The sequence below is a fragment of the Sturnus vulgaris genome, chromosome 3, assembly GCF_052056855.1.
Source record: "Sturnus vulgaris isolate bStuVul1 chromosome 3, bStuVul1.hap1, whole genome shotgun sequence".
In the NCBI taxonomy this organism is placed as follows: Eukaryota; Metazoa; Chordata; class Aves; order Passeriformes; family Sturnidae; genus Sturnus; species Sturnus vulgaris.
The window spans coordinates 8,439,108-8,456,654 of NC_142245.1; the positions used below are offsets into that span (position 1 = coordinate 8,439,108).

The 17,547-nt window shown below is 44.4% G+C and overlaps 1 protein-coding gene across 5 annotated transcripts; it reads right to left on the reverse strand.

Annotated features, from left to right (window-relative positions):
• Positions 1-21: 21 nt before the first annotated feature.
• On the reverse strand, positions 22-15,604 carry TMEM17 (transmembrane protein 17). 5 transcript variants are annotated; one of them, XR_015802124.1, is made up of 7 exons: positions 15,394-15,589; positions 13,886-13,989; positions 13,539-13,652; positions 12,295-12,440; positions 11,288-11,388; positions 4,476-5,109; positions 22-2,774 (listed from the first exon to the last, which is right to left on the reverse strand). XR_015802124.1 is itself a non-coding variant. In XM_088160940.1 (5 exons), the coding sequence occupies exons 1-5, from the start codon at positions 15,539-15,541 to the stop codon at positions 11,367-11,369; spliced, it is 534 nt and encodes a 177-aa protein (XP_088017066.1). In that variant the 5' UTR covers positions 15,542-15,589; the 3' UTR covers positions 9,746-11,366. The 5 variants fall into 5 exon arrangements, 2 of the variants coding, with proteins under 2 accessions (XP_088017066.1, XP_014748107.2); XR_015802125.1 differs by lacking the exon at positions 4,476-5,109 and having other exon boundaries at positions 24-2,774; XR_015802123.1 differs by lacking the exon at positions 22-2,774 and having other exon boundaries at positions 3,671-5,109.
• Positions 15,605-17,547: the final 1,943 nt, after the last annotated feature.

Sequence of the window (17,547 nt, forward strand, 5' to 3'; positions counted from 1 at the left end):
GGCTGCAGCTGCCTAGGAGATGCTCCCAGAGGTGGGGCACAGCCGAGGCTGGCGGTCCCTGGTTAGAGCAGGTCCGGTCAGTGCCGCTCCGGGGTGGTCTCCCGGCAGCTTTGGGCAGGATGTGCGGTAGAGGTGTGGGCTGAAGGGAGCGGATTGCAGATGGATATGTGCAGCTCAGGGTTTGCTCCGCAGGGTCAGCTTAGAAAAGGCTGGAAATGGCTCTCCTGTGTTTCGCTGCAGGTGACGATACTGGTGAGGAAGTCAAAAGGGGACCTGGGGTCTTTCCCTAGGATAACTCTTTTCCATACTCCTCCCCCACGCAAAAAACAAAATCAACCAGCCAAAAACAAACAAACAAAAGAGGACAGTTCCTTTATCTCAGCTGTTGAATTAGTGAAGAAGCAACATTTGCAGTGTGGAGGAGGATTCGCCAGAGGCGTGATTGGTGATATTCAGCACAGTTTGGGGCACTATAAATGCCAGTGTTGTGTGAACCAGGTGAGAGCACGTTGTTTGCACTGAGGTGATACAGCAACAAGCATCCTGCGTGGTAACTGGCAGCTGCTGCGCCACTCTAGCAAGGAGTGGCTGTGTTGTTCTCCCATAACAGGCTCATCCAAATTAGCTGATGCTGACGGGGCCCTCCTGCCTGCAGAGATAGGTGAGGCAGAGCTGACGCCTCCCTGCATACACTCCCCAACAGCAGCTCACTTCAGCGCTGTTTAGTGCCATCCAGTTTTGGGTACTGAAACAGAGAAAAACGGATCTCCCAAAGACATCCCGATCTTTGCTTCCTTTGACATAGATGGAGCAATCACCTCTTACCAACCATTTTCTATGCATGGTTTTCAAAGTATTTTGTAAATAGCAGAGAATTAAATGCAAACATCTCCCTAGGTGGCAGATAAGCAAGTGTAATTTTCCATTGTAAAGAGAAGGAAACCATTAATATGTTTGCACAGAGTGTGCTTGTTTCCTTGCGGAGATCAAAGAAAGGCAGCAGAAGCTAAAATAATACTGTCATTATCTTGGTCTTGGATTTGGTCAGTCACCGTGTCTCCTTTTCCCTTCTTGAATCCACAAAAGGGAGTTGGGGGCTCTTCAGGTTGCTAACTCTTGTCTCTCCCAGTTAGGTAAGGTTTGGATCCCAAAGTCACACAACTGATAAACAGATGGATGCTTCTGCTTTCTTTCCAGCTTTTCCAGAAGAAAGGTGCGCCTCACACTGTGCTCCTCGGTTGGAAGCCAGCTCCTTTAGTATAGGTATAGTCTGCTTTGTAACCCATCCATGGATGATCCTCCCATTGGATCACCCTTCCCTGCAACTTTTCATCCAGACAGAATGTCCCGCTGATGCTCATGCACAGAGGACAGCGGAAAGCCTGGAGCAATGTGCCTGGGCAGGGCTTTCTGCAGCCAAACCCAGGGTAGCAGCAGCTCCATCTGGGCTCTGGGTGCATGCAGGAGGCGGAGATGGCGTGCTGCCCCCTCCTTAGCTGGTGTGAAGTGACAGCACCTGCCCCTCATGACTGTGCCTGGGAGAGATGTCAGACTTTTATTGCAAGCACCTAAGGTGGTATGTGTGTGATCTGTGTGTGAAAGAGAAGGACATAGCCAGAGACCAAGCTCATTGTGAGCAGTAGTTAGCAGGGGTTTTCCCTATTATAAAAATTCACCATTTCAGTCCTAATTAGTGTTGCTTTTTATTTTCCACTATGTCTAAAGAAACTGTTTTGCCTTGTGAACTCCAGGCTGGCTTTAGGAACAGCTCATCCCTCCTTTCCTGCTCTCTCAGTTGAATTGAGAGGGGCTGATGTCCCAGAATTCCAGGATGGGTCAGGTTGGAAAGGACCACCGTGGGTCATCTGGTCCAACCTCCCTGCTCAAGCAGGATCATTGCAGAGCACATGGCACAGGATGGTGTCCAGATGGTTCTTGAATGTCCCCAGTGAGGGACACTCTCCAACCTCTCTGGGCAATGTGTCCCAGTGCTCGGGCACTGCCCAGGAAAGAAGTTCTTCCTCATGTTCAGGTGGAACTTCCTGAGCCTCAGTTCTTGCCCGTGTCCTCTTGTCCCATTGCCTGGCACTGCCGAGCAGAGCCTGGTCCATGCTCTGACCCCTCCCTGCAGACAGTGACAGACATTGATGAGGTTCCCTCTCAGTGTCTCTTCTCCAGGATGAACAGCCTCAGCTCCCTCAACCTTTCCTCAGAACTGAGGTGTTCCAGTCTCTTCATCATCTTTCTCACCCTCTGCTGGACCCCCTCCAGGAGCTCCTTGTCTCTCTTGTCCTGAGGATCTCAGAACTGGACACAGCACTCCAGACTGGCCTCACCAGGGCTGAGCAGAGGGGCAGGATCACCTCCCTGACCTGCCGGTAATGCAGTTCCTAAAGCACCCCAGGATCCCACTGGCCTTCTTGTCACCCAAGGCACTGTTGGCCCATGGTCAGCTTGTTGTCCACCAGCACCCCCAGGTCCTTCTCTGCAGAGCTGCTGCCCAGCAGGTCACCCCCAGCCTGTGCTGGTGCCTGGGGTTGCTCCTCCCCAGCTGCAGGACCCTGAATTTGCTCTTGTTGAATTCCAGGAGGTTCTTCCCTGCCCATCTCTCAGCCTGTCAAGGTCCCCTCAGAAGGGCTCACAGCACTCTGGGGTATCGACCACTGCTCCCAGCTTTGTGTCACCAGTGAACTTGCTGAGCAGGCGCTCTGTCCCAAACTTCCTTCCCTCTGCTGCAGGTCAGAGTATTGGCATCTGCTCTTCTCTTTCACCTGCTGTGGAATGAATTAATAAACAATAAAACATAAGAAATCTGCTGGATCTGTAAATCTGAATTTGGCCAATCCAGAGATTGACTGGAAGCTCTGCTGCTTCTGACATTCAAAATAAATTTGTCACCTCACTGTGCAGCACTCTGCTTGCTCACAGCCCATGGCCATATGAAATGACAGTGATGATTTATAGGCCACCACAAATGATATTTTCTTTTCAGTAGGATCTGTTCTCTCATGCATTATTGTTGTGTGACTGAGGTTTGTGCAGAGGTTTCAGAGGGTCTAGGATTTATTTGGAGATTGACACATGCCCAAGGAACTGCATGTCAAGAACAGTATTTGTATATCAGTATATATTTTTTTTTAAAGACATTTACTAAGCCTAGTTGAACACATTCTCCCCAAATCCTTCAAGTTCATCTGACTGTTTTTTACCCTGAATTTTGAAGCAGGCTGGGTAAACTTCATCTGTCCCCAGAGCCCTGTCCAGAGCACTTGGACATGAACCATCAAGCTAGGGCAGAAGCTATGGAGGCAGTTCTTTGTGGGAGACACCTCGTTCTATTTGCACCTACTTTATCAAAAAAGCCAAGAAAAATGGCAGACATCCCATTCAACCTGTGGTGACCACGGCTGGTACCTTAACCTGAGTAGTGAAAGCAACAAATGATTGGAGGGGAGAATCTCTGTCAAGGGAAATGCTAGACATGTGTTTGGTTTTCTTTCCCAGAAGAAGAGAGCTGGGAAAGAGATATGGGTGCTCACAGCCCACTGAGACATCCCTCGTGTGTCTTGGCTGCCCATGACAGTCTGCCAGTTGGTAGGGGCTGGGGTATTGCTGAGGTCATTGTCATGCTGAGGGAGATCTCCAGAGGCTCAGATGTCCTTGTGAAGTGGTGGATTTAGGAGGACACCCTACTTGAATGCTGGCACAGGCTACTAGAGTGGAAATGTGGGGGTGTGGCTTCATGCTGTGGTTTGAATGGCATTAAGCTGCAATATAATCAAAAACTAGGGCAAATCGCCCTGGAGAAAGTGGGTTTTGCCATATCAGCTCAAGTGCAGAAAATTTTAGCTGTATTTTGTTGACTGGCTGAGTGATACTCCCTCAAGTGAGTGACTGATTAAGTGGAGATACAATCTGCGACAGCTTCGAATTAATGAGGCAGAGCAGAGAAATGAGGCCTAGAGATGGCATTTTTCTTCTAGCTTGGTCTAAAAGCCTGTTCTCCTTCCCAGAGGATTCAGATGCAGCTCCCTGCCTGCCCTGTGGATATCACCTGAGAGTTTGATTTCTCTGCTGGAGCTACTGCTATGCACACAGTGATCACCTGCAGATGTCTGTGCATGCAAGCAGGGGCTCTGCAGGGATGGAAGTTTTGAGGAGGTGAGGAGCACTTTCTAGATAGTCATATTTCCTGGAAGGAGGCAGCACAGACTGTGAATTGGGTCTGTTCCCAGAGCATCTTAACTCACAAGTGATTAGCTGTTAATTATTATGTAATAAATAACTTAATAAATGAGTATTCTTCACAGCACCTATTGTGCCAAATGGCATCAGCTAAACTGTGTGAAATCTATGTAATTATAGCTCTCCCCGACCCTCAAATTCTTGTGTGTCCATCAGCCATGGCATGGGCTCTTGGACCAGGGCAATGAGCAGGCACTGCCACCATGCACCACTAGACACTATTTCCCCACCTCCAAGCCTGCTTTCAGTTTTCCAAAGAATGTCAGGATTCCGTGTACAGGAGGCAAAAAAATCTGTCCTCGGTTGTGCATTGACAAATAAATCAAAATATTCAGCCTCTCTTGGCGTCCAAATCTTCTCAGAAAGCTTCTCGTGTACATCTCGTGCAGAGAACTTTGCCAGTGGATCTGCACACACAAGCCCGGTTCTTTGCAGCTTCATTCTTCACCTGCTGTGATACGGACAGAACTGAAACCCAGCAATGGCATTCAGCTTTGCCATTTTTCAGCACGTATATGATACAGAACTGTTTGGTTTGGTGCACGGTTCTCCCTAAGCTTTAGGTACACTCATGTGCTGCTCTCTGTTTCGCAGAATCCAAATTCTTCATGTAGCTCTAGCTCAGCGAAATGTGGCAGGAGAGAAGCACCTGCTGGATTAGTCGTCTTATGTGCAAGGTAGTTCACAAAACACCGCAATCTGGGCGACGAGGGGACATGCAGGATACGTTTTTTCCCAGCACAGTTTTCAGTGCAAGACACCTCTCCAGAGCTTTAGTCCTTGCGAGGCTGAAATGTGCGCCGTGGTATTTCAAGCTGAGAAAGACTGCACCAAGAGTACGGCCATCCGGCAGTGCTTTGCAGGCTGTAAAAGGAAAGGGACCACCCTTTGAATGTGACTCCAATAGAAGTTTGTACAAGCTTTAGGAGCAAATTCCGGGCAACCTTCTTGTCCTGGTACATTTCTCTGCTCGAGACGTAATGGAGAAGCTTTCCGTTCAGCTTCAGATGGCAAGGGAGACAGAATGATGGGGGACGCGTTTCTAACTAAGTACATGGCCCCCGAACGTCTTTTGGCAGAAGCAGCTCGCTGAGAGCTTCGCCGCTGGCACAGTGTTCTGTGCGTGAAGCGGAGGACGATTCACCTCTGGGAGAGCATAAGCGTGGTAGGTTACAAATAATAAAGAACGAGGCCGCAAAGCAGCAGATTGTGCAGAGCCCAGTGTACCCACTTGCTAAAGTCCGGCAACAGCTTGTTGATAAGCAGAGCCAGATGAGCTTGCTCTTGCTGCTTGAAAAAGTAACGCCCAGCTGTTGCACAGCTCAGAACATGCTGATAGGCTTCTCCTTCCACCTTTACTGTTCCAAAGGTTTTCAGAGGTCTAGGTGTTCTTAACGTATGTGTTCTCCAGATTGCTCTGAACCAGCGCACAAGCAAACCCCTCTCTGTAGCGTCCTTCACAGAGAGGTATGCAGTCTACGACTTCCACTCTCGCAGCTCCGTTGCCTGCTTTCGGCAGCTGCTCTGATAGCAAAAGGCTCCAGAACCAAAAGCCAGCGCAGGGCTGCACTTTGTGCTTTCTCCACCTGAGTCAATCATCAAACTCACCTAAGCGCTGTGTCCTCCCCTTCTCCACTCGAAGCCTAAGGGCAAGCACAATTGTTTCCGCAGAGCGCTGCAACTCGAAGAGGCGGCAGCACAAGTAGCTCTCGTAGAAGTGCTTCCTTACGACTTCCCACTGTGCATTCAGCGGGAAGGCCAGTGGCAGCCACGCTTTTCTTATACCCAGAACGTTGCGCACAACCAGCCCGCTGCTCTGCGGCTTCCTTCGCCTTTTGCGTCCCGTTACGCTTTCACTCTCCCGGAGGTGAATCGCCGTCTACTCCTCAGTAAAAACACTCTGCCGGCAGAGAAGAGCTCCATTTTCCTTCTGCTGAAACACATCAGGGTCATGCACTTTCCTCCAGTCTCAGTGTCAAGCTTAAAAGCACCCTGAAGATAATGTTACACTCGCATAGTTAGCCTTAAAAGAGAATATTTAAAAAATCCTGCTACAGACACTGATTTCATTCCAGTTTTGTTTGTAAGTGTTTTTGCTTCATAAGGCTTTAACAGTTAAAACCCCAAGGAAGGGTGCATTCTCCTGCTGGAGTACTTCAGTCCAAAATGTTTTTGCTGTGACCTTACTTTCTTTGTGGCCCTGAAGAGGGAGAGAGGTGGAGTGTCTTAACTGAGATCATCAAAATATTTGTGCTGGTATGTGCATTTTAGATCTGCCCTTGAAATTATTCAACTTAGCCATGCCTTAATTTGTTTTGGGCATTTGAACTTCAATTTCCCCCCTTATTTTTTGTTGGTGTGACTTGTGCCAGTTGGCTGTGAGGGTCTGTAATTGTGGATTTGGTTGTTTTCAGCTGCTTGTTGGGAAATGCAGTGGTCTGGCTTTGCTCAGAGGTGGAAGGAGGAATAGGGATGGAGAAAAATATCTGCATGTGACTGAATAAATGCTACAGTTTGAACTCAATCAGCCAAAATGGCTCCCTTAAGGATGGGTTGCACATGTGAAAGATATATTGCAGTAAAGATGTGCTTGATTATGCCAACAAATGTGGGATAGCAGGAAGTTATCAAAGATAATAAGCACTAGACATTACAATGGGGATTTCTCACATTGCTAGCAAGGGGAAAAACTGCCCTGCCCCTCTGCTGGCTGGAAACACCACAGAAGATATTTCCAATTTTTCCCCCTAAAAGGATCCAGGCAACAGCATCCATGTGCATGCTGCTGCCAACAAAGCCAGTGCCTCCAGTTTTCTTAGCTTGCAGCTCCCACTGCTGCAGCAGCAGACAAACTGTGAGTACTCTCTGAACACGGCCCCAGAAAGAACCATTTATGTGTCCAACCCATCAAAACCACGCAGAAGGGAGAGCGGGAACAAGCTGCATGTCAGAAAGCCTACAGAGTGTTAATGATGTACAGTAAATAGCTGGTAAATAACAGGGTTGTCATTGCAAGGCTGCTGGAGCACTGAGCCAGCAGTGTATGCCTGTTCTGCATACAAACAGGACTGGGATTTCTGCAGGGCTGAGTTGCACAAGCCTGGAAGAGATTCCCAGAAAGTATGGGAAGATCTGTGTTCTGGACGTCCCTTGTACAGGATGATGATATGATGGCACAGAATGGGCAGCTCCATATTATGTATGGAGCAAACAGGACTGGCTGGAGACTTTCAGCTTTGGGGAAGAAGGGTCCCTCAGCCTTCAGGCCTAGGACAAGGCCTCTTCATGGCTGATTTCAGCAGTACTAAAACCAAAGCAGGAAAATGGCTTAAAGCACTGCACAACATCCTGACCTCACCCCCAGTTGAAGAGGAGTAAGACATTACTATTTTACTTTTACAAGCCCAAATGGTTTGTTGAGTGGGGCAATGGGCAGAGGTCTTGCCTGAAAGAGGTGAGGGTCAGTCCCTTTTCCCAGGTAACAAGTGCTAGGACAAGAGGAAACAGCCTCAAATTATGCCAGAGGAGATTCAGATTGTATATTAGGGCAAATCTCTGCACTGAGAGGGTGATTAGGCAGTGGAACATGTTGCCCAGGACAATGGTTGTGTCACTGTCCCTGGGAGTGTTCAAACACTGTTCAGATGTGGTGCCTAGGGACATGGGTTCGTGGTAGGCCTGGCAGTGCTGGGTTATCAGCTGGAGTCCATGATATCAGAGATCTTTTTCAGTCTTTTCCAGTGATTCTATCATTCTCTAATTGAAAGTTGCACTGAGAAATGCAAACACAGGCAAATGTATCCCACCCTACTCACACCTGTTGGGTTGCTTTGTTGCAGGTGATATTTAGAAGAAAATTGCTCTTTCAGTGAATCCTAAATAAAGCCTCAGAGAACTTTCCTTGGTTGGGTTTTTATTCTCATTATCCAATCTCCATCATCACTGCAATATTTCATGCTCCCACAAAAGAAAAAAAAAAACAAAAAAGAAGTCATATTCAAGAACAAAGCAACCCACAGCTTTTCTCCATTTCAGTCTTTTGTGTCCAAAGGGCTGCTCTTAACTCAATAACTGAGTTTTTATTGTGTCACATTTTGCTGTCCCTGACTGCAGCCAGCCTGCCATCCTTTTCCTGCTGCCTTATCAGTATTTACCTAAAAAATGACACTGTCCTTTTATTATCACCTTGACACCCACTCCTGAGTGCCTGGCAGGGTTTGAAAATTTAAAATTATTTTTTAAGGCAGTTTTACTTAGGAAAAAGGAGAAGCTTCAAAATATTTCCCCATCCCATGTTTTTATACATACTTTGCTAACCATGATAAATAAATTGGAAATTAAAGAAAAAAAGAAAAAAAAAAAGAAAAAGGAGTAAGATTTAGGTTCCTCCAGGATTTTCAAAATGAAGGTGTTCAAAGACTTGTTCACTACTCCCAGCTGCTTTATAAAAGGAAGATTTTTTCCATTTCTGGTTGTCGTAAGAATTTGCTTCAAATTGAGGTGTTTTAAAAGCAAACAACAAAAAATCAAATACATCTGAGTGCTTTAGCTACATATTATGTTGACTTCTACATTAATATCCTGCAGAAGATACTCAAGTATCTTACTTTTGCAGGTCTTAATCCTGTGGAAAAAATTGTATTTCCTGTGCAAAAAGCTGCGGGGTCAAAGGCCAGACAAATAGAGGGAGATGCCCATGTTAAAGTCCTTTCTGTAATTAAAACAGGAGCTCAAATACATTGACTGGTAGGAATCCCTCTGGATTGACACAGGCAGTGGCTGCATGGACTGAAAGGCTCTGTTCAAAGCTCCAGCAGTACAAGTGATTATGAACATGTACATATGAACATATCTCATATTCTTCTCACCTTCATGAATTCAGCTGATTGTTTTCAATACATTCAGAGTGTGGTAACTAAAGAGTGTTCAGGCATTTTTTCCCAATTATTTTACTTGGGAACAGCAGAGGGGCCTACCAGTGTGAATATAGAAGGGTCTTTTCTATCCCTTAAAGAACAACAGTGCCTTATTTCACAGACTGCAGGAACTCCTGCCCTAATACTGGATGTTCAAGGCAGCTCTCAAGGAAGTTATCAATACTGCCCAAATCCATCAGGGAAGCCACAGGCCTTGGCACGACTGTTCTTGCAGCTACCTGCCAGATTTGTTCCTTTCTGCCTACAGTTTCTCTCTTGTGCTCAAGTGTTTCTGCCAGTAAATGCTTCCCAGGGACTACATTACTTAGAAACTTTGGACCATCTGAAGAAGAAAATGTGCTTTTTATCCATAAGAAACTGCAAAAGTTGCATGTATTTAATCAATGTGGAAATGTGTGCTGTAGGCTGCTGCTTAACTGGGGGAATAAAATTTCTGCTGAATCCTCGAAGATTTCAAGCTAGTAAATTTTCACATTTATTTTCTTTTAGTAAATTCTCTCCTTCACGTACCCAGGAGCAACTTTGGTGGCAACAATCATCAACATACACATTTTCTCTCAGTGTTGCACTTCTTGAAGCTGTTTATTCCATTATAGTTTAAATTCTTGCTCTTATCAGCTGACCCTTACATACAGCTTTGCCTGCCTCCTATAGCAAAACTTCTATTATCCTTGCTTTATTTAAAGCACTGAATAAGTTTTTTTAAATTGTTGCTATCTGATGTTTGTCCTGGAAAAACAAAATTTGTTTTTCAAAATAAATTATCTCTGCAGCCTTTCCTGGCTATTGGCCATCTTATCAGACTATGTAATAATGCCAATCCTGCCTGCTTCATCAACTATTTAAAGTTTCAAACTAAGTCCAGTTCAGTTTATAAGAGACAAAGGCAAGAGAGAAATGTATGATCTCTTTCCTTTGGGTGCAATTCTTTCAGCAATTGTAAAGAGTCAGCTGTTGATATGGAAAGGTTAATGCTGTACCCTCTTTTTGTAAATTGTCTGTTTTCTATCAAATCTAGGTCTTATCTTGTGTCTGCTTTATTGGATCTGCTTAAGCAAGGTACACATTTGAAGCCTCTTCTAAATTTAATTTCTCCTTCTTGAAAGTCCTGAAAGTATTAAAAAAAAGAGAAATCCTTTTATGAAGTCTATTTTAGACAAGGGACATAGGCCAAGTTCAGGTATTAACCATTTGCCAACTATGCCCTTGATCACAAAATACTCTTCTCATCTTCAAATTGATCAGTAACTTAAAATAGAACATTTTAAGATAATGTGTTCATTCCTAATTTCTTTTATTCAGTTAAAGGAAATGCATTGGTACAAATTTCCCTTAAAACTGATTGTTGGCCTTGCCTGACAGTAAACTTCATGGAATAAAAAAACTGATTTCTGTTCTTAGGCTTTAGCCACTCAAAGACCTTGACTGTGAAGGGAGAGGAGCTGCTGGTAGCAATCTAGAGCATCAAAAAATACTTTTTGGGGTGTTCTTGGCACAAATTGCAGTGCGGCAGAAAGCCACTCTTGTACAGCTTGTGTTCAGAACTGTCTGGATGCTGCTCGGGGAACTCCCACGTGTTTCCCGTGGTTTTGGGTTCCTTCCTTCCATTTTGGTTTCCATCTATTCTCTAGAGGTGAGGAAAACCACCAACCTCCCTCACTACCCGAATACTTGCTCTGCTGAATCTTAAATTCTCATGTTCTACTTGTGTATTTTTTTTGTGCTTGCTTGATGTCTCACCAGTTCTTGTGAAATTTGGAAACTGAAGGGAAGTTTAATTGTCAAATTAGAACTGGTAATTATGAAATTAAAATAGACTAGCAGATCATTAGGAAGCCTGAGAAGAGTGTAGATAGAGATCTTTTTGTTTATCAAATATGTTGCTGAAGATTCATCTCACAGGCTGGTTTCTACCATTAGCATTTCTAGACAACTCTACTTCTAACAGTGTTTTCCTTAATTCTGTTTCCCTCTTCTCCTCCTCCCAGCCCCCAAACAGCTATGTGTCCTTACATCTTTGGCTCCAGACAGTTGTCTTGCATGGCAGTTTGATCTTCCAGATGCATCATTTCTTTATCACTAAAACCAAGGATTTGGAGTTATACCTTATGGTCTTAGCATGGAGGCCAGTTCCTTGTTGCCAGCATTGGTGTATGGTTGACTTTTCCAGCTTCATATTGTATTTCATGTACTTAGTGTTAAAAACCTATTAAAAAACATGTACTTAGTTTAAAAATGTTCCACTTGCATCAGTTAAGAATGTTTTGACAAGGATTTTCAAATTCTGGAAAAGTATTTTTCAAATGATGTAACTTCTGCTTAAACTTCACTGTCTCCCTCTCAGGCTCTGCTTACAGGCCTATAAATGTTTTATATTAACTGTTAAAAGACACAGAGACTCTTAGAGAAATCCCCTCTTTCTGTGCAAAAGGCAATCCAAGTTGGTAGTTTGCTTAAAAACAAAGGGTATGTGCTCTGATAACATATGCTTCATAACAATAAAATGAATAAGCAAACTTAAGTGTAACTCATTGTCCCATTCATTCATGGACTGAAAGGAAAATTAACCATTTTGGTAAAACCTAAGCTAGTGCCTTCTTTTCACTTGGGGTTCTGTAAGTTTTAAATATTCAACAGCTTTAAACATGATGTGCCTTTTTCATGTTAGACTCATCTTCCTTCCAATCCTTCGAGGAGTTTGCATGCTTGTGCCAGCTTTCAAAACTGGTAACTTTTGCCCTGCTCAAAGGATTCAAAGGATTCGGATGAAAAATTTATTGTAATACTTGATCTCCATCACTCGATAGAAAAAGTGAACTTTTAGCCATTACCAAAACTGCAGAAGATAGCCTAGAATGTAATATGCATAACAGGAATGAGAACCTTGGTGTTGCCTTAGCTTGGGAAAAACAGGTTCTGCCTTTTGGTGACAAACCTATTTTTTTAATGGCTATAATTTTGTTACTGGTTCTGCCTGGGAAAATCCCATCACTCTGACTTGACAGAACTGTAACTAAGCCAAAGGAGATGAGCATAAGAGTTTTGTGGCATGAATACCTTTGAAATTACATGACTAGTATAGTAGTAAGGAATTTCTAAGTGCTGGAATTACCTGGAAGACCATCTCTGAAAGTGTAGTCTTTGTTCATTAACTTCTTTTTGAGCTTCAAGATCTCTTGGGGCTTTTGTTTTCTGTTTGGTTTTGGGTTGGGTTTTTTCCCTAGTTGAGGTATCAGACATTAAATATGTGCAGCATATCTGGAAGACAGACAAAACTGGTACCAACACAAAAAAGTGTAGAAAAGATTTATTCTAAAGAAAAGATTTTTGTGCAAACAGTGAGGAAAAAGGCTTCTGGGTTTTTTTAAATGCCACAACTTTGTAACACTTAAAACTCTCAAAGTCTACTCAGTAGCAGTCCACAAATAGTCCACTCAAATCAGTTATGCAATTGGCTTTGATTTTCCTTGAAGAAAGAAGCTCCAGTCTCTGAAGTTTAATGCTGGCTCTCGAGCGAGATCAATTTTTTTAATACCTCTCAGGCAAGAAGGCAAAGAACTACCCAACAAAACGGAAACAGAATTGTGGCAACATTGGGCCGGGTTCTGTTACCTCCTGAAGCCCTCGGGGCATGATCTGTGGCCAGCAGCGGGGCCCCTACCAGCCCCGGGAGCTGCTCCCTGTGGCCAGGCTGTGAACACCAGGCACGGGGCGCTGCTCCTCCAGGCAGTGGAACTCTGTCAGGCGGAAGCGAGTGGCCAGAGTGTTCACCATCCTTCTCAGGGTGAAAAAGGCCGTGAGCACTTGGAAGGAGAGGAAGGTGGCAAAGATGATGTGCACGGCTCGCTCCAGAGAGTGGATTTTCAGACCTTCATTAAATAGCAAGAAGAGAATTATAGGCAACTGCGGGAGGAGAGTCAAGAGCCAAAACCCAGCCAGCTCAGGCACCTATAATAGGGAGACATCACCTATTAAAAACCCAACAGCTGGGATGAAAAAATCCAAAATCTTGTGAAGAAAACACATTTCTTTCTAATTTTTCAAAAGCCAGCACATAATGAGGAAAGGCAAAGTGAGATGGCTTTATATTTTCATATCCTGTGTTTTTAAGCGTAGTTCTATTTTCTGACAAAACCATTTTAGGGAGTGAGAAAGCCCTTTCTGCGGGAAAACTACTTGGAATTCACAAAATTAAGTGGAAGTCAATGCCAAGAGAATAGAAGATGCAGAGTGCAACTGAGGAAAAATAACAATCTCCTCAACTTAAATCTCTTAAATAAAATGCCTGCCAGTTAATGTTCAACTCCCAAAAGCAGAAATTCTTGCAGATATTGCTATGTACACTTGGTAACTTACTTTCTCCAGGAGATTGCCCACATATCCCAAGTAGAGTCGAATGAGCTCTGTCAGAGAGACCAGGATCATGATGGTGACCAGGATGAACTTGTAATAATCTGATAAGACTGGATACTGCAGGGGAAGAAGAAAGTAAAAGTTTCTTTTCGCCATGCTGTCTGTGATTAAATGAAGATACTCTGTGCTACTGTCAGCTGACAGTAGTGGCATACAAACACTCCTGAATCTCCAGCTTCCATGAATTTCCAAATCAATGTAAAACCTCTAAGTCCAGTGAGCTGTATCCCAAACTAGGTTGTGTTTGATGTAATATACATTACAAACCAGCACTTTTCCTTCCTTCTCACCTTCAGGTAGAGGATGGCAACTGTGATGAGCCACCAAAGCGGGAAGAAATAAACATTGAAATAGAGGGACATCTGCAGTGGCAAACTGGAAAGGATTTCACAATCTGTAGAGAGAAAGAAGTTTTTATCACTCCTGCTGAAAATATGACAGAAAGATACTGCTCCATCTTAGCTTCATGCAGGGCAGTAATCTGACTCGTCCCAGTCAAATTAAATGTTAAGAAAAATATTTTTATTTATCCAGAGGAAATCTTCACACCCTATCCAAAGTTACATCATTTCCTGGAAACTAATGCACCTTTTGGTTCCTGGGACAGAGCATTTTTATCATTTAGTCATATATTCAAGTTGAGCATCCAATTGTTGATTACCTGGTGGCTTTTAGCTTACTCCACCGTCTCTGACTGAGGCTTAGCTCAAAGAGAGCTGCTAGAGAGTAGGCTTGCATGGCCCGCTCTTCATTTTCAACCTTTTACTTAAATAGACACTTGGATGGAAACCAGTAATTAGTCTGATTCTTATGAGATAACAGTTTCAAATACGTGTCAAACTAAAGCTCATCTGTTCAAGTCTGTAGAGAACAAAATGCAATCACACAATGCAATGTAGAGAAAAGCAAGTCTCAAACTCCAACATGCGGGCAATAAATTCTGTACTTACAATTTTATAATAGACCTACAAGGTCAGACTTAAGGAAAAATTTACTTAAAAACAGAGAATCCAAGAATTCTAATTTCAATCGTGATCACAATGTTTAGGTATGTTAAAGGTTTCCTTGACATGCAATTGCTATTTATAAATTCAAATCAAGTTCTAAAACTGTGTTTGGACAAATGTTTAAGCAATAGGCGCCAATTCTAATTCATTTTTCTATCCATAAATTAAATTAATGCTTATTTGCAGGGATTGCTAAAATTAATGGAAAAGCTAGACAGTATTGCAATGGCCAGTTGCTATAGCAACTCACCAAGATACGTATGTGTAAAACTTAAATTTCTGAAATCCCGACGTCCAATAATTTGCAACTGGTTTCAGTGGATTGAGTATTAACATGGGAGTATTCTCCAAACAGGAAGCTGAAGAAAAAAAGACTAAAGAAGCTATTCGTTAAATGTTTGATAAATTACATGAAGAACCAGTAAGCGTTAGCAGTGTTACTACACAAAGGAAGTGGGAACTCCTGTCTCGAAACAAGATTTTTTTTATTAATTTCATAGACTTAGAACGGATTTATCGCCTGAAATTAACACAGCCTTTCCGTGTAGGCGTACTGTGCGCATTTCCATAGCTACTCGCGCTAAAGGTTAGAAAACGTGCCCGCAACTTCCACGGGCGACACGACGGGCGCAGCCACAGGTCATTACGACAAGCCGGCTCAATAAAGAGAAAGCCGGCGGCGAAACCAGCTCCAGCGAGCGCGGCTTCCTGCAGGCCCCAGCCCCGCGGGAGAGCTCCGGGCCTGGCCCCGGCACCTGCCCGGCCCGTACAGGGCCCGGCCCGCGCCGTACCTGCGCGGTAGCCCGGGAAGCCCGGGGGGGCGAGGGGGACGTCGCTGAGCGCGGCGCGGTGGCTGTCGCTGAACATGGAGCTGCTGAAGGAGACGAGCCGCCGCCGCAGGGGCTCGGGCAGCGTCGGGGGCCCCACAGGCTTCGCCATTGCGCCCAGGCCGCGCACGCGCTATGTGAAGTGCGGGGGAGAGGAGCCGCGACAGGGCTGGGGCGATCCTCGGGTTGGGGCGGGGGGAGCGGAGCCTCCGCCCCGGGGACGGACCCCGAGCCCACCGGGGCGCGGCTTTAGCAGAAGGGAGCGCGTTCCGCATCGAGCGCCGTCCCGCCGCAGTGTACGGGTGCGCGGAGCTGCCGCTGGCACCGCTTTCCTTCGTTTCGGATTAGTCAGAAGGATTAATTTTCTTCTACTCTGCGAGGGCAGGGTGTGGTTTTCTGAGAAGCTAACTGGAATGCTGGCCCGAGGAAAGCTGCTGTAGAGCCGCCGTGCTTCCATCTAGATAAATCCGGGAGAATGATGGTCCTCGATGACGGCCGGTGGGGGGGAAGAGGGGGGAGTGAAAATAATTCTGTGTTGACACAGTGGATATGAATGACTCATTTTACGAGAGATACAGGTGTAACAGAACCAGGAAATACTTTTTCCTCAAGGAAATCTATGTGTGCTACTCTGAAGTTAAAAGCTGGGGTGAGACTAACACAGCCATTCTAGCTGAGTCAACTTTGTCCCTTACATGAGGTTTCATGGAATCACAGTAAATTAATAATGTAAACCCAACTTCTCCTTGTGCTTCTTTTATTTGGAAAATGTAGGCCCCCTAGAAATGAGGTAATTTGTTCGCTAGGTTTTTCAATCACCTTAGAGCCTGATTCTTTCGAGTAGAAAAATGATGCTATTCTTAGGCGTGCAGCAATTCTTTTCTGTGGAACCAGAATGAAAGAGAGCAGCTTGTGCCTTTTCCTATGAGAAATTTTCTGCACCTAATGTGACATAGAATTATAGGATGGTTAGCGTGGGAAGGGGATTTAAAAGACCGCAGTGTTCCAAGCCCCTTGCCATGGGCCGGAACACCTTCATTGGGCCAGACATGTCAGCTCACTTCTCCTGCTCCCCATCTCACATCATGTTCAGCTTCTTCCCGCGGTGATCATGCTCCAGTATGACTTTCCAAACTCAGTTATCTCCAACTAAATAGTTTAAAGCCTAGTTTAAATTTAATTCCATCCTATCCCACTGGGACAATTACAGAGAGAGATGACTAAACAAGCAGGAATTCTGAGAAATCCATTTGGCTTTTGAGCTGATGAATGGCGTGATATTGACAACAGATACTTTCCTAAGGACTTCTCCAAACATGCCAGCAGGAATTGGCATTAAAAAACAATTGAAATTATGGAAGAATTTAATGATCATTTTTGTATTTGAGGAAACTTTATCAAAGCCGGCATTAACGGATGGGTTTCTGAACTTTAAAAAGTGCAGTCTGTATCAGTTATTTTGCCAATTGCCAGTAGGTGCTGGAAATAATTTCCTTTTGGGCTCAACAACTGTAATGGTGACTTTTGCGCTGTTTAGCCAATATCTTCATAAAGTTCTCTGCTATAGACAGGGGCAAGGTGAGGAATCTGTACGAGATTTTAATGAGATTGTCAGAAATTTTGTTTTACTGTTGTTGCCTTGGTCCTGACCTGATTAACCACTCTTCAAGTTAGGGAAACTCTCATCCCATACTCTCAACTACCTAGACACAAGAAACACGCTTATATGAATTAAAAGTGTGTCAGAGTTTTGATTAAGTCAGATATTCATGGAAGTCTCAAGGATGTTTTTCATTGTGTAATTTGGTGGCGTATAAAAAGTTCAAGCTATAAGGATTTTCCTTTTGATTATTTTTCTGAATGAAAGATGGAAGAATTTTTCCTGAACTACGCAATATTATGCCTTTTCCTGATGCCAGTGGCTTTGAGTGGGGACCCATATCTTCAAATACTGCTTGTCTTATGTTCCCCGATTCTGTAAACCTTCAACCATGCAGCCAGGTATCCTGCCAGCAGCTCTGCAGCAGCCAATGCTATTTTGCAGAATTGGGCTCTGCCCTTGTCAAAACAATCCAGCTTAGCAGCCATGAAAGTGTAAAACAGAGGAGCAGGTAAAGG